General features: G+C 43.1%; 1 protein-coding gene across 1 annotated transcript in view; it reads left to right on the forward strand.

The window, feature by feature from the left end:
* The first annotated feature begins 3,950 nt into the window (after positions 1-3,950).
* Positions 3,951-14,572, forward strand: part of PRKX (protein kinase cAMP-dependent X-linked catalytic subunit) — a 59,831-nt gene continuing 49,209 nt past the window's right edge. Inside the window, exon 1 of the mRNA XM_081001415.1 lies at positions 3,951-4,540. Within this exon, the coding sequence (XP_080857541.1) occupies positions 4,354-4,540 (187 nt within the window). The 5' untranslated portion in view covers positions 3,951-4,353. The remainder of the gene's footprint in view (positions 4,541-14,572) is intronic.

Below are 14,572 nucleotides of genomic sequence, written 5' to 3' on the forward strand. Positions count from 1 at the left end.
TTTGCTAGCAATTTTCCTGAGACTACAAGCATTTTTGTACGCTCTCTTGAGTGATTTGTTTATGCATGCTTTCTGCTAATACAGTGGTACCTCGGGTTAAGTACTTAATTTGTTCCGGAGGTCCGTTCTTAACCTGAAACTGTTCTTAACTTGAAGCACCACTTTAGCTAACGGGGCCTTCCACTGCTGCTGTGCTGCCGGAGCATGATTTCTGTTCTCATCCTGAAGCAAAGTTCTTAACCTGAGGTACTATTTCTGGGTTAGCAGAGTCTGTAACCTGAAGCATATGTAACCTGAGGTACCACTGTACATGCATTTTGTAAATACTGGTTTGAAAACTGCATTGCAAAATTCAGATTAAGTCAAGTTTTAGAGGATGACTGCTTTGATTTTCATAGTGTTTTGGAAGGTGTAAATTTGGCAGAGTTACCTATAAATGTGAACTGCATTGAATTTCTCCCCATTGAATTTCTCCCCATCTTCACATAACACAGTATCTAAGTTTGTGATAGACATCAGCCATTGTCAGTGGCACAGTTCTCAGCATTGACAGGTATGCCCACCCTCACTAGGCAAATCTAGTGGTGACAGAACTGTCCCACCCTCCACAGATCACTTTGGACAGATGGATGGCTCCTATGGTATCAATGATTCCATTCAAAGGAAGAATTGGGAGCACACTCTAAGAGCGTTCTCCCAATTGTTCCTTTCTTCCTTTGCAGTCATGGCTTGAATTCAAGTTTCCACTCCACAAATTCCTGCCAAAAGCAAAATGTAACTCTTGCTTTCAGCAGGCTCCACCCAGGAGCTGCTAAGTGGAGTCAATCTCGATGGGACTTGCAGCTGGCACAGAAATAAAAAAGATGCAGAACCTCCTGCATAGAACCAATCCCGGCATTGCTTGCATTTGGCACCAAATTCAAAAGGTGCTGAATGCAAACCCTATGCTCCAAATGATGTCATATAATGCCAGCTGTGGGGCAGACGGATGTGGTGAGGGAAATTGTCTTATGGGCCAAACTAGGACCACTAGCAGGCTTTATTCAACCCATGGTCTGGAGGTTCCCACTTCCTAGTTTATGGCTATCATTTGCATATTTAAATGCAAGGCTGAGTTATGTATTTTATAAAAATGCAGCCCAAAGTTCATGTTTTACCTGGAGGTACGACTGACCCACTGAACTCAGAGGAAAATACTCTTAAGCAAACATGCATAGAACTGCAGTTGTGCAGCCCAGTTCTGTGTTTGTTTATATAGAAGTAAGCTCCACTTTGTTCAGGAAAGCTTACTCTCAAGTATGTACTTAACAGAACTGCAGTGCTAGCCTTGCAGTTAATTATTTACTTGGGACAACTAGCAATTCCTTCTGGGCAACTAGCCTGCTATGCCTGCTGCACAAGCTTCTGTAAGCTGTGACACATGTGCAGATGATCTGGTCTATGGGAACCAGCATATTATCATTCTTATTTGTCTGATGAAAAAAGATATTGTAACAGGATGCTGTTAGGACACCACATGGAGACTGAAGGCTCTTCTATTGATTCATTGCAACTATTTGGGCTTCTGCCTCCAGTTCAGTGGAATGCAAACGTCTGTGTCATAGAAGGAGGCTTGTTAAAACATGAGTCATATTGGAAAACCATTACGTATGAAAAAGAAAAAAACGATTTTGAAAATTTCCAGCCAGAAAAGTCAGACTGATAAAAACAAATAATATTTTATTGCCTTTATATAAATGACAGCAATGAAATACACAGCACACAATCTATCCAAAATAAAGCAATTTTAAAATTATTAGAATAGGAAATATTTAAGCAGGTGGTTAAGTCTGCTAGTTTAATTCAGTGGCAGTTAATAGTACCACACTTTGGCCTGGCTTGCCCATAGCAATTGACATTCTTGAGCAGTGCTCTTCCTGTTGACTTCAGCTAAGTGTGATTTCACACACACAGAAAAGCTTTTGCATACTGAATGTTTACAATAGGGCTAGTTGCAGTTTTTTATTAGCTCATGGCATCTCAGGCAGTAGGTCTCCTTAGTGGTCTTGGGAGCAATTGTACAGTTGTTCACACAAATGCCCCAGATATCCAATGGTATGGTTGTAGTGGGTACAAGCAGACCCAGCCAAATCAGTAGTAGTGAACAAATAACTGAAATAATTCCTCTAAGATCTTATATGGCAAGAAAGGAGTCTGTGATACAGAAATGGTGTCGGTCAACACTGCCTCCAGTCAAACTGGCTGGATGGTTACATGAACTGTTAATGTGTCTTAGAGCCCCCCACCCCGCAAAGTGCAATTTTTAATTTCACTTGGTATGACATCAAGAAAAGTCAGAGGAACACATTTTGTTTCTTAACTGGCTGAGCCCCACCTAAACTGGGAGCAGACCATAACAACCTCTTAGCCATTTTCCAACTCAAACTAAAGTTTTCAATCCAACACATCAGAAGCCAGCAGAGACACCCACTTTATTCTGTCTTGTCTGGTATTTTACATACTGAGATTACAGGGTGAAACACAGAATGTATATATGGATGACTAAAGGGAAACTAGGAGTTACCTAAGTAAAGTAAACAGAAGTTATGTTACCAGAATAAAACCTTGTTGAAGAATGAAACATAGCACATCTTATTCTTTTATTTATGCTTGGATTTAAAATGGTTATGTTATTTGCCTATTTAACTGTCATGTAATTCAGGCACCACTTCCTGAAAACTTGTTTGCTGCAATCCTGGCTTCACCCTATTAGTTTCACTGTATGTAGAATGACCTTTGCTCATTAGGTACAATCAATTACTAGGGTGAGGGGCATGCATAGGTTGAGCAAATAGGACTGAGCAAACCCGTGTGCAGGTTTTCAGACCTAACCTTCAACCCCTTACTTCAAGCTTTGGAAAACGTGGTGCTGTGTTTTTAAATTTCATTTTAAATAGCTTCATTTCCTCCCATTGCACTATTTTTGTTGCTCCCTGCACATTTGAACATTTTATCACTATCCCTCCCCAAAAGCACACATTGACAAATCTGTGGCTATTAGTCAAGAAAAATCAGCCATAGTTAGCCAGTGGCCTTGATTCAAACATTTACTGCTAATAGCCCCAATTAACAATAATTCACTGCATGGTAGCTGTAATTCGGGCCTAATCCTCATGACCATTTTCTTACAAGGTGAGCAAATTGCCTGGTGAAATTGCCCCTATTAAGCAGCAGGCAAATTTATATATAATCTATTTATAAACCCCTTTTTATTATGCCAGGCTTCCAGCATTGAAGCTGGCTTGAGCAGTGGAAACACCCAATGGACATCGAGAAAAATGGCTTTGAGGGTCAAAATGCAGAGCTAAAATAATTGTGCTTTAACACCTTCCATGGGTGTAGCCGGGTTTTAAGTTGGGGGACGAAGAGCCTCAGTTAGTTTAAGTACTTTTATTGATTTACTTGATGGGGGGGGGGGGGAGCAGCTGCCCCGCCTGCCTCCCTTGGCTCCGCCCACGCACACCTCTTTGTCCAATAGCCACTGAGGTAATGAGGTCTCCCACCCTCAGACGGGGGCGGGAGGATTGCCTTGAAGACCAATCAAAGAAAATGCAACTGGCGGCGTCTAAACCTAAGGGGAAGAGAAGCGCGCGCTTCTCAGGAATTCCCACAGCTCCTCCAAAGCACCGAGAAAGGTGCACGAAAAGGGCCGGGGTGTGCACCCCTCGCCCTTCAGCTTCTGACAGGATTATTTTAAAAAGGAGGGCAGGGGGAGACCGCGTCAGCAGCTGCAAGAGCCATGTGCAAAAGGCAGGCAGCAGCGTTGCGGCGTGTTTTCGTTGTAAATTTCAAGCAGCAGCTCCCTCCAGCCGGTCGTTTGTTGCTCCTCCTCCCGCTTTTCTCTCTCGCCTCGCCCGCGCGCCCCGCCCTCTCTCCGGCTCTTGCCGCAGCTGCAGGAAGCCAAGCCCCGCCCTCTCATCCCCGCGTGCGACCGACCGACCGGCTGGCTGGCTGGCGGGCGGGCGAGTGAGGCAGAGAGCGAGGCTCGGGCAAGCCCCATTGTCTGCGCTGAGGCGCCGGCGGGAAGCGCGCGAGGAGCGAAGGCGCACGACCGGTCTCCAGAGAGCGAGGCGAGCGCGCGCGCACATCACACGCACACGCAAGCAGGCAAGCCAAGAAGCTGCGCCCGGGCGCGATGCGGGGCGCCAGCCGCCGCTTTGCAGCTGCCGAGAGGCTCCTCCGACACCCGGGCCGGGCTCGGGGCAGCGGCAGCTGCTGAAGAGGGAAGGAGGCCGGGCCGGCGCCGGCGCCCCAAACTTCGCCCTTTTGCCTTGACAGGGCGCGCCTTTTCTTCCTCCCTGCCCTCGCCGCCCCATGGAGACGCTGAGCGCCGTGCGGGCGAAAGTAGGGGCCAGGAGCCCCGGCGGCTGCGAGGCGGGCGGCACCGGCGAGCCCCAGCCCGCGCCGTCTTCCAGTCCTGCCGGCCGAGGCTCTCCGGCGCACCCGGCGCCGGACTCGCCCGCTTATCGACTGGAGGATCTGGAGACCTTAGCCACTGTTGGTGAGTGAGGCTGGGCGCCAGCCAATGAAAAACAAAGGAAGGGGGGAATAGAACGTGCTCGTCTGCAGCCGCAGCTGCCCCCATGACCACCCACCAGGCTTAAGAGGCGTCTCTGACTGGCAAGGGACACCCCCTCCTTTTTAGCGCCCTCGCGATACGTAGTTCTGGTCACCTCTGTGCTCACAATGCCATACCTCTGGGGCGCTCCCTAGACCAGGTAGTGAAATACAACCTTGCGGTGTTCCTCCTTTTGGAGATCATTCTCTCTGAGAGCCAAGGCAACCGGAAAGCTGTTGCTACTGCTTTCCTTCCCCAGGGCAGAGCCCCAGAGGATGCTGCCAGCTGCTAACACTGTGCCATCTCCACAAGCATGGATGGGTGCACCTCATGCCCAGGAAACTGTTTCTTTGGCGTCTAGGCTCACTTCTTAACATGATCTGGGCTTGGTGTCTTCCTTCCTGTTTTCGTATCCGGAAAGCTTCCCCAGTACTTTTTATCAGAGAGAAACAGAACAAGCTTTTTGCGGATGGCAGTTGAGAAGCAGGCAGGTGCCCAGCGGTGCCTGAGAACTGTCAAACCCAATGTGGAGAAGTCTGCTGTTTGGTCTCTGTTTATCTGCCAGTAGTCTGGATTTTGCCCAAATCTGTCTGGTGGCAAAAAGCTGAACTGGTTTTGTAAACAGTGTGTGGTCCTGTTTATCCCAGAAACTACTCTGAGTTTGCAACCCACAAACCCTTTGAACAAAAATATTTGCATGTAAATTGCTCTGAGTCCTGGCGACATCATTGAGCGTTCAGCCTGTTTAACTGAATAATATGCTGTTTAAGCAGTGCATCAGTCATAACCTTATGTTGCAAGTAACTTTGATGTTTGCTTTCACAAGTGTTGTGTGTCAAGTAATTATGTAAGTTGATGTATGTTTATAGCTCTTTATGCTTATACTGAGTATTTGCTAAATGTGTGCGCTCTTCCTACAGTTTGCTTGCAAATTTCATCCAAGCTCCTGTTAATATTAAACATGGCTTGCAACTGTGGGCTTGTTCTTCTGTTCAGCTACTCGGGTTTCATGGTATCTAAAGCATTTTAGTATTGCTCACGTGAGGAGCTGGAATGTGTATTCCTTTTTAAAGGCAGATAATCTGTAGAATCTTAAACAGGACCAGGACCAAGGGAGTCCTTCACTTGGACATGACTTTCTTCCCCAAATTTCCCCTCTTGAGGGATGTTTGCATCTGATCTGTGTAGATGGTTTTGTTAGCAGGCATTGGCTGCAGTGGGAGAGGAAGGAGAAGGGACACAGGGGAGGAGAGGATATGATTACAGTGCCATATGACACATGGGGAAATCTGATGTGAAATACTCCGTAAGAGAGGGCACCTGACATAAACAACCGCTGCCATTTGTTTCGACTTAAAAGGCCCTTTCATACATTACTCTGTGTATTTCATACAGTAGATGCCAACCTCTTGGTGCCGAGCACTGCTTAGGACAACTAACAACAATTAAAACCTGCCATCAGATGAGTGCATATTTATAAAAGTACATAGGAGGGGGAGGGGCAGAGTTCCTCGTTACATGGGTTGTATCCAGTATGGCTCTAAGGTGAGTTCTTCTTGCACAACAGAATGTTCTGCTTGTCTCCTCCCCCTGCCTTTTGGAGCCCACCCCCCAACTGCTCAGGATTTCCCCCCAATCCTCTGGAGCGGATTTGGGGATGGCTCAGGGTGCATGGAGGAGGAGAGGGGATCTCGTTGCATTGGCGCTAATACTTACACTAATGCACAAATGCTGCCCTTGGAGAAAAGTGCATGTCCGTAGTGTCATTTGATATGGTAAAATGAATTGGTGTAGGTTTGGGGGCACACCCAGCCATATTGAAGATACCCTATCCCACATATGTGCATTTGTTTAGTGACAGAGTAACATCTGGTAGCAAGGCTGGCAGTAAAGGGGTGTATCTCTCTGCCCCTCTACAAGACTGTGGGCAGGAATATAGCTTGCTATGAAGCTAGCATCCTTTCTGTCTGCAGAGAAGGGTAAGGCAGTAGCACTTCACAGCCACAATGGAAACACAGGGTACTAGGGTCTTACCTGGCTGGTAACTTCGGGATTTATCTGCAAGATTGGCCCATAATCTTCCTGCTACAGCTCTTGGGAAGCTATATTAATTTTGTGTGCCAGTGTTATTCTGATCAATTTGGGTCTCAGCTAGTGAATAAACTGTCTTGTCTTCAAATTAAGGAATTTATATCATGGCTTGATTTGCCTGCTAGGCACATGGTTTTCATGTAAGGTGAACCTCCTAAAGAAGTTCTGGCAACTAGGAGGGAGCTGTAAACTATATATGTCTTGAATGGGTCAAGAGGCATGATCAGTATTGGATACCCTGGGTTAGCTAAGAGTGTCTGCAGTAAGGGCATCCTGGGGGCCATGTGATAGGTTGTATCTTTCCCTCTGGCATTGGAGAGGGAGTTCTGATATCAAAGCCTCCTTCCCCAACTGTCCCAGCTCCTTGTCCAACTGGCATTGATTGCAGTAGAGCCAAAAGGGGTGTGTGCTAGGAAGTGGCTTAGATCTGAATGATAGAATGCCCAACATACCAACAACACACCGCAAACAGGTGGAAGATTTAAACACACTTCTGAACAGGCTCTAAATCTCTCCATGGGAAACAATGGGAGAGAAAATGAATACTATTCACATGATATGTGAATGGATATAGGAACATTCCTCCATCCTTGCTTCTGCCCTGAGGGTAGAGCCAGGCAGAGCTTTGGATGGGCTGTTAAGCCATCTTTGTATTTCCTACCACCAGTTGTTCATGTATTGTGTGTATACCTCCTACAGACGGTGCTGAAAAATACATAATGGCAGTAGCTCACTTCAGACATACCATCAACGTGTTGTGACTTCCATGACTTTATTTTTATCTGTAAGCTAAGCTACCTTGAGTTCTGTCATGGACAAAGGTGGGGTAGCAGTGCTAGAAACTCAGATATATAAGCTAGGTGCTAAATGGCTCCTTAAACTAAGTTGACAGTCGCCAAAACAAAATGCCTCATTGCCAGTTTGGGGCCAGACGGTTCAAAAGTCATTTTCAATACGACCTTTAGGTTCCTGAAATTCATTCTAATTGTGAAGATAAAATATAATGGGTAGGATTCTACAGAATGTGTTGCTAGTGTGTGAAAACAGTCAGGATCCAAGGAATCCCCAGCATGCACCTCCAGATGGTGGAGACGTCAGGTACCATTCTGGTGCCTGGGCATCTTTACTTGGTCACAAGTGGCTAATAGCCAGGTGTAAAATGTGCCTGGTGAATTTCAAATGCTGTGGGGTAGGAATAAATAAAGGCTCTGCTACATGACATTCACACATTTGAATGGGTATCTAGGCAATGGAACCCTTTGCATGCAGAGATATACACCCGTTGGTCACCTTGCTTAGATACCCATGAGCAAACATAAAGAGTGAGAACTAGGAAGCTTTCTGACATTCAAGGTGGGACAAGCAGGATGACGTTCAGTGTGTGGACCCATTTCATATGTGTAATGTGATTATTGGCTCATGAGTTAGTGTGTGCCTTGTTTAGAATCCTAGGATTTTGTTTTTGCATCCAAATATTTTTTCAAGATATGGAGGACTACTTGACACTTTTAAAGATGCAGTTAAACATACTCAGGTAGACACTGCACTTAACAAATGGAAACATGACAAAGGCAGAATAGCACATATTTTGATGGGGCAAAATGAGCGTTTTCCAAACAAGCTTTTGAAATGCTTTTTTTTTTTTTGCTGGAAGAAAAAGATGAAATTATTACTTAATTTTATTTGCTTCTTCGTGTATTTAAAGATAACCATGTTCACACCTATGTCTTAAGTTTTCATTTTTATTTCACCAAAGTTTTCCCTTAAAACATCAGTTTTATTATCCTGCAGAGTGTTATCTCAAATGAGTGGGATGGATATGCTGAGAAAATGTGTTGTGCTCTATCCATTTACTGAACATTTCAACTAGGAAACTGTCATCTTAAAGTGTAGATTTGATCTTTAATTCTCTGAGCACTTGGGTGTCCTCCCATTGATACCAAAGGGAATTTATATAAAGTATAGCTTTGTGCACAGCAGAGGTAATATCACTCCTACATACCTAGTCAGAAATTTGAATTCTGACATGTACTACACTAAATGCAAGCAGAACTACATATCTGCATTCATTTTGATGCTTGGAGCAAGTTCTCACATTCATTTGATAAAACAGTATTTGTGACTGCACAAGAGAATTGAGGGTGGAGGAGGCATACTCTTGAGTTAATTGAACAAAAATATATATATAATCTTAAGTGGCAGTGTTTCTCTGAAGTTTGGGATTTATCTTTTCAAATATTGTCATTATTTATGGTTCTTTTTAGTGGGTGTAACATCTGGACTGGATACAAATTTTGCTAGCTATGCCTCAGACACATGGCTTTTATTGGCAGTCAGAACTTGCAGAATAAGTAAGATCACTTGCTAGGCTTATTTGCATGATTCCCCTATGAAAAACATGGCACACTTATCTGGCAATAAACTCTCTTGAACAAAGTGGAACTTAACTATGAACAAACATACCCTGGATTGCACTGTAAATTTGTGACATAACCAAAAGGTGTTATGGTGTTGACTTACATTATAGGTTCAGCCAATAGAAAGAAACAATGGCTACAATTCTGTAGACAAGTTGTTTAAGTCCCATGGATTTAAGTGGGATTGAACCAGCCCAATTATGTATGCTTTAATCTTCAAAAATAAAGATCCTATTGTCATTCAGGAATCCCTGTGAATAGTTAGGAAATAGAAAATTGGCTGATACAATCCTTAAACAAGGAATTATAAAAATAGTGAATTGGGTGATTGTTTCAGCTATAGAATAAAGGCACAGACGTTTCATTTCCACAACATAGTATACTGCAAAAAGGTTCAGGCAAAGACAATTAATCCTTATGTATTGTTTTACCCATATATTTCCAACACAATCGCTTTCAAGTTGTACTGAGTTACACTAGAAACAGTCATACCTTGGTTCTTGAACGAAATCTATTCCGGAAGTCCATTTGATTTCCAAAACATTTGAAAACCAAGGCACGCCTTCTGATTGGCTGCAGGAGCTTCCTGCACTCAAATGGAAGCTGCATCAGACATTCGGCTTCCGAAAAACGTTCAAAAACTGGAACACTTCCAGGTTTTTGGCATTCGGGAGCCAAAACCTATGAGTACCAAGGCATTTGAAAACCAAGGTACAACTGTATTATTAATTACATTTCTATCCCACCCTTTCCCCATAGAGCTCAGGGCAGCTAACATGGTTCTGCTTTTATCATTCTTTGCATTCACAGACCTGTGTAGTAGGTTAGGTTGAGAGACAATTACTGGTCCAGTTTCACTCAGTACATGATATATCTGAATGGGGAGTTGGGGTCTGCCTGACCCTAGTCCAAGGCTCTAAGAACTACTGTATGTTCAAGTTTAAACATGCTCTGATAGGTGATACAACTTTGAGCAGTCTTTCTCAACTGTGAGTCCACATATGTTGTTGGACTACAACTCCCATCATTCCCTACCTTGCAGGATCAGTGGTCAGGGTGTGGGCTGTAGTCCAACAACATATGGGGACCCAAGTTTGAGTCAATATTGTGGACTACAACTCTAATGCCTAACCACTTGCCATGCTGGCTGGATCAGATGGGAGTTACAATCCAAAACATGTGGAGTCCACCGTGTTGGCTACCCTGATCTTGAAAGTGCAAATTTGGCTATAGATTGGTCCACAGATTTTGGCTACGCTATGTAGTTAGTTGTTTCTGACTTCTGCAAAGTCCCTCTTCTCAGGGGAAGAGTTCTTTTATGTCTTGCTTTGCAACAGGCATTGAAGGAGAGCAAAAACAGCAAGAGGCTCACTGCTGCTTACCTTTTCCTGTGCCAGGCATGTGAAGTGGAAGAAAAGATCCACATCTCCACTGATAATCCTGAACCATCTGGCAATGGGAACCATCTAGCACTGAGCTTGCTGGCTGAAGCAACATCAGTCTCTCCTATCGCTTGTGCCTTTCTAAAGTTTAGAGCAAAGTAAAGACTTGACGTAGAGAATCTTTAGAGTTGGGGAATGTTGGAAAGGAAGTCTCTCCCAGTGGCCATGTTTGTGGCCCTGTATTGCTATTGTTTGTCACTATGGTATATATTTTTGAATTTCTATTTTGTAAACTGCCCTGTGATCCTTGGATGAAGGGCAGTATAGAAATTTAATAAATAATAATAGTAATAAATAATGTTACTGTCTACATGCATGTATTGTAATTGTAGACTTTAGCTGGCTAGTTTTTATGCCGATAAGATAAGAGGTCCATCGATTCAATGGGCCTTAACTCTTGTTGAGTCCTCTTTTCCCTCAGTGGTCCTGCAGTATCTGGTCTGCAATGCACTTTTCTCTACATGCTTCAACTTTTTTGAAGTCGTGAAGTACTGCTCTGCTTTTAGTGTCTGCTGCCTGACCCTATGTTTACAAGTCTCTTTGTGATATTATGCCTGAACTGTCATAGACTTCTCACCTGCTTTTTCTTACTCTTACCTTGTTAAAAGGGGCCTTGTATAGTTGCTCAGGGAGCAGATTGCTTAAGGGCATTGGCCAAACCTTTGATTTTCTGTTCAAAGATTCTTCATCTAAGTGAAATTGTGCTGGAGGATATTTACATTATGGACTCCTGAATGATACCTTATGGGTGCAGTGATCACAGATCTGTAATGTGACGGCTTTTTCTTAGGACTGAGTGAAAAGCATTCCAAAATTATCATGCTATTTGTGGGTGACAAAATTTAGAGGGGCCATTTTTGCTGAATATTCTCTGGGATGAGGAGGTTGAATTCTACAACAGTTTGCATAGGGGAAAAAACTAAAAGGCACAAAAAAGTCATATTGCGATTCCCCCCCTACTTAATGTTAAATGAAACACTGTTGTTTATATTGATAGATGAAGGACTCCATGTTGTAAGAGTAAGACATGAAGGAGTAGTTTCAAACCATAAGTGCCAACTCCCTCCCGAGCACCCACAAAATTCCCCATGAAGGGGCCGGGCACCCACAAATTTCAGTGCCAGGGCCATGCACATTGCATGGCACCCGCAGCCCTGGGCACCCATGGTCGCGGGGCCAAGCTGACACTCCTGCATTAAACCCATTGTTTTCCTTCAGCAAATATTAAACTATATTGGGCTGGATATACAGTTGTACTCAGAATTCCCCATTCTGCATACTAGGAAATTGTACCAGCTAAATATCAAGGCAAAATGCAATGATTTCGGGGCAAATGCACATATTCCTGAGTTGGAATGTTCTGTTAACATGGAATGTTGAGATGGACCCTGGAGTCCCAAGCCTTTTGAATAGTTCCCCCCCAAAGTTGCAACATCCCCCCACATTTTCTGAGAAATGAAACCAAGCTGACCAGGAAAACTCCCAGAGCTTGAATGACAAGGGAGGTTGCAGATATAAGGTGAATCTTGTAGTCACTGCACACATCTACCACATTCTCATGGAGAAATCAGGAGGACTATTCTGCTGGGACATTCTTTAACATATTTGGGTGTTTTTTTGTGGGGTGTGTATGGGTTGCGTTCCAAAAAAGGATATTACCAGATAGTTCTCAGAATGTTCCTTTTCTGATATAGTATTTATCAGAGTTCAAGCCTGGTTTTCAGCCTTTTAAGAAACTATTATATTGCCATATCTTTATTTTCATAAGTGAAATGTTATGCTATGTTGCAGGGCATGTTCTATTAAAAGAGAAGAGGTATCAGAAAGGACACTCGCAGCACAATCCTATACATCAGAGCTTTCCAAACTGTGTGGCACGATACATTAGTGTGTCAGCTGCAGTGTGTACAGTAGTTGTGTCATGCAAACACTCCCCATGCTCTTCTCATGGCTCGAAAGGGGTTAGTATAACCTCTGGTTTGCTAGTAAAACTGAATTACTATGTCGCAAAATGATGCAAAACTAAATTACTGTGTTGCGAAATGATGCATGTCCAAAAAGTGTGTCAGCAATAGGAAAAGTTTGGAAATCTCTGCTATACATGTTTATTCAGAAGTTAGTCACATTGATTTCCATGAGGGTTACCCTCCGTTAAATGGATATAGGAATGCAGCCGCAGAGGGAGACTGGGCTTTTATGTGGGGTTTTTTTTGGGGGGGGGGGATGGTTGTGTTGCAAGTTTAAAAGGCTCAAATGCTATGGAAATGTAACTTTTCTTCAACAGGAAGCTAGCATATTTATAGCCTCATCCTCTTTTTTATGTTTGTGATACACAGTTGCATCGTTTCCTTACTCCCTTTATGTCCTGAGATCTACAGTGTAGTATTACATTTATTTATTTTTTATCTTTCTTTGTTGTTGCTTGGCACAGATTCACTGATGCAAACTGTCGTAGACTTGTGTGTTTAGTTTCAAGAAAACTCTTGTTTCCTTTTGTTGAATTGTTTTGTTTTCTTTTTTTGTCACAGTTACCTCCTAGCATTGCTTAGGTTGCCCTGTGCTTAGTCTTGAAAATGCCCTCTGAAATGGGAATTGTGAGAGCATGTGAGCTTGATCATTTTCAGAGAGGAAGAAGACTTTAAACAACACACAAACACCATCCCATTTTCAGTGGCTATAAATAATAAACGGGGCAAATAACAGTGGTATTTTAATATCTAACCTGATCCAAAGGATTGAGCGGGGATAGAAACAACATTAATAATAGGGAGTTGCTTTCTAGAACTGTGAATAAACACAATATCATCTCTCTACTCCTCAACAGCTGTTGCAATGCTAAAATCTTAAGACTGCTTTTTGTTCTTCTTTTGTATACCGTAATTTGTCCCCCCACCACCACTCTCAGCTAAAGATCTCTCAGTAAACTGGTCTGCACATTAAAGCCAAACCATAGAACAAGCCTTATGTTCTTCAGCTTAATAGTAATTAAGATAATAAAATTGAGATATGAAAATTCTGCTTTGAGGTTAAGAAACAAACTGAAGCAGGTGTTTCACCTTACAGTATTGAGTTGCTCCCTTTTTATTCCAAGTCTCACATTGGTTTCTTTATGGTAACTCAATGGTTCATGTTCCAAAGTTCTACTAATGCCCTAAATAAGAATAGTGTTAGTGGATATCTGGCACAGAAAATAAAGTTGGATTGTTATGTACCATTGGTTTTCTTTGTGAGCATGGGTAATACTGGGTTCAGTTTCCCCAACCTAGAATGAACCACTATTGCATGATATTTTTTAACCATCAAGGACCTTGTCTGTGGAGCATTCCTTGCATTTGAGGAGAGTTATTAGCTTATATGATTCTCATTAAACCTCGGGTCAACTGTAGACAAGTTGTGCGATTATCTTTTAACAGAATGGTGCTGAAATGGAACATGTTCACAATAGTTCTGTTTATTTTTTTTTCTTGAGTCACTTTCAATGTAACTCAGTATCAAATATTAATGTATTCATTCTGACAAGCTATAAATAGCAGAAAGAGGCAGCAAACACACAAGTGGGAAGAAGGCCTCTTCACACAGAAGTCTTTTTTTAGAAGCAAACAATTAAAATTGGGTATGTTTCTATAGCATGAAAAATACAGATGTTGTTGTTTAACAACACCTGTCTTTATGGACTGAACGTATGTGTAAAGTAAGGGTAAGGATGATCCATCTCTAAAGGCTGTGGCACTCCAGAATCTTCCAGCTCCCATTATCCCAGCCTATTGCCCTTGCAGGATGGGGCTGATGAAATACAGCTTATCCACCCCTGGAATGAGGTTGAGCAATGTGTTTTTAGTAGTCAGCCAGGCACCTTTAAGAAGGTTACCAGCAGGGCAGTGGAGGTGATAGTTTCCTTTCATTCCTATGATATGACATTCCGAGAGAAATCGCTTTTCAACATTTGTGCTGTTGCTTAATGACTGTGGCTGATTTATGTCTCGATAGGCCTGCTCCACACAAATTTGCCACATCATTTTCAAAAG

This window comes from Podarcis pityusensis (genome assembly GCF_964106645.2).
Source record: "Podarcis pityusensis genome assembly, chromosome: 4".
NCBI lineage: Eukaryota > Metazoa > Chordata > Lepidosauria > Squamata > Lacertidae > Podarcis > Podarcis pityusensis.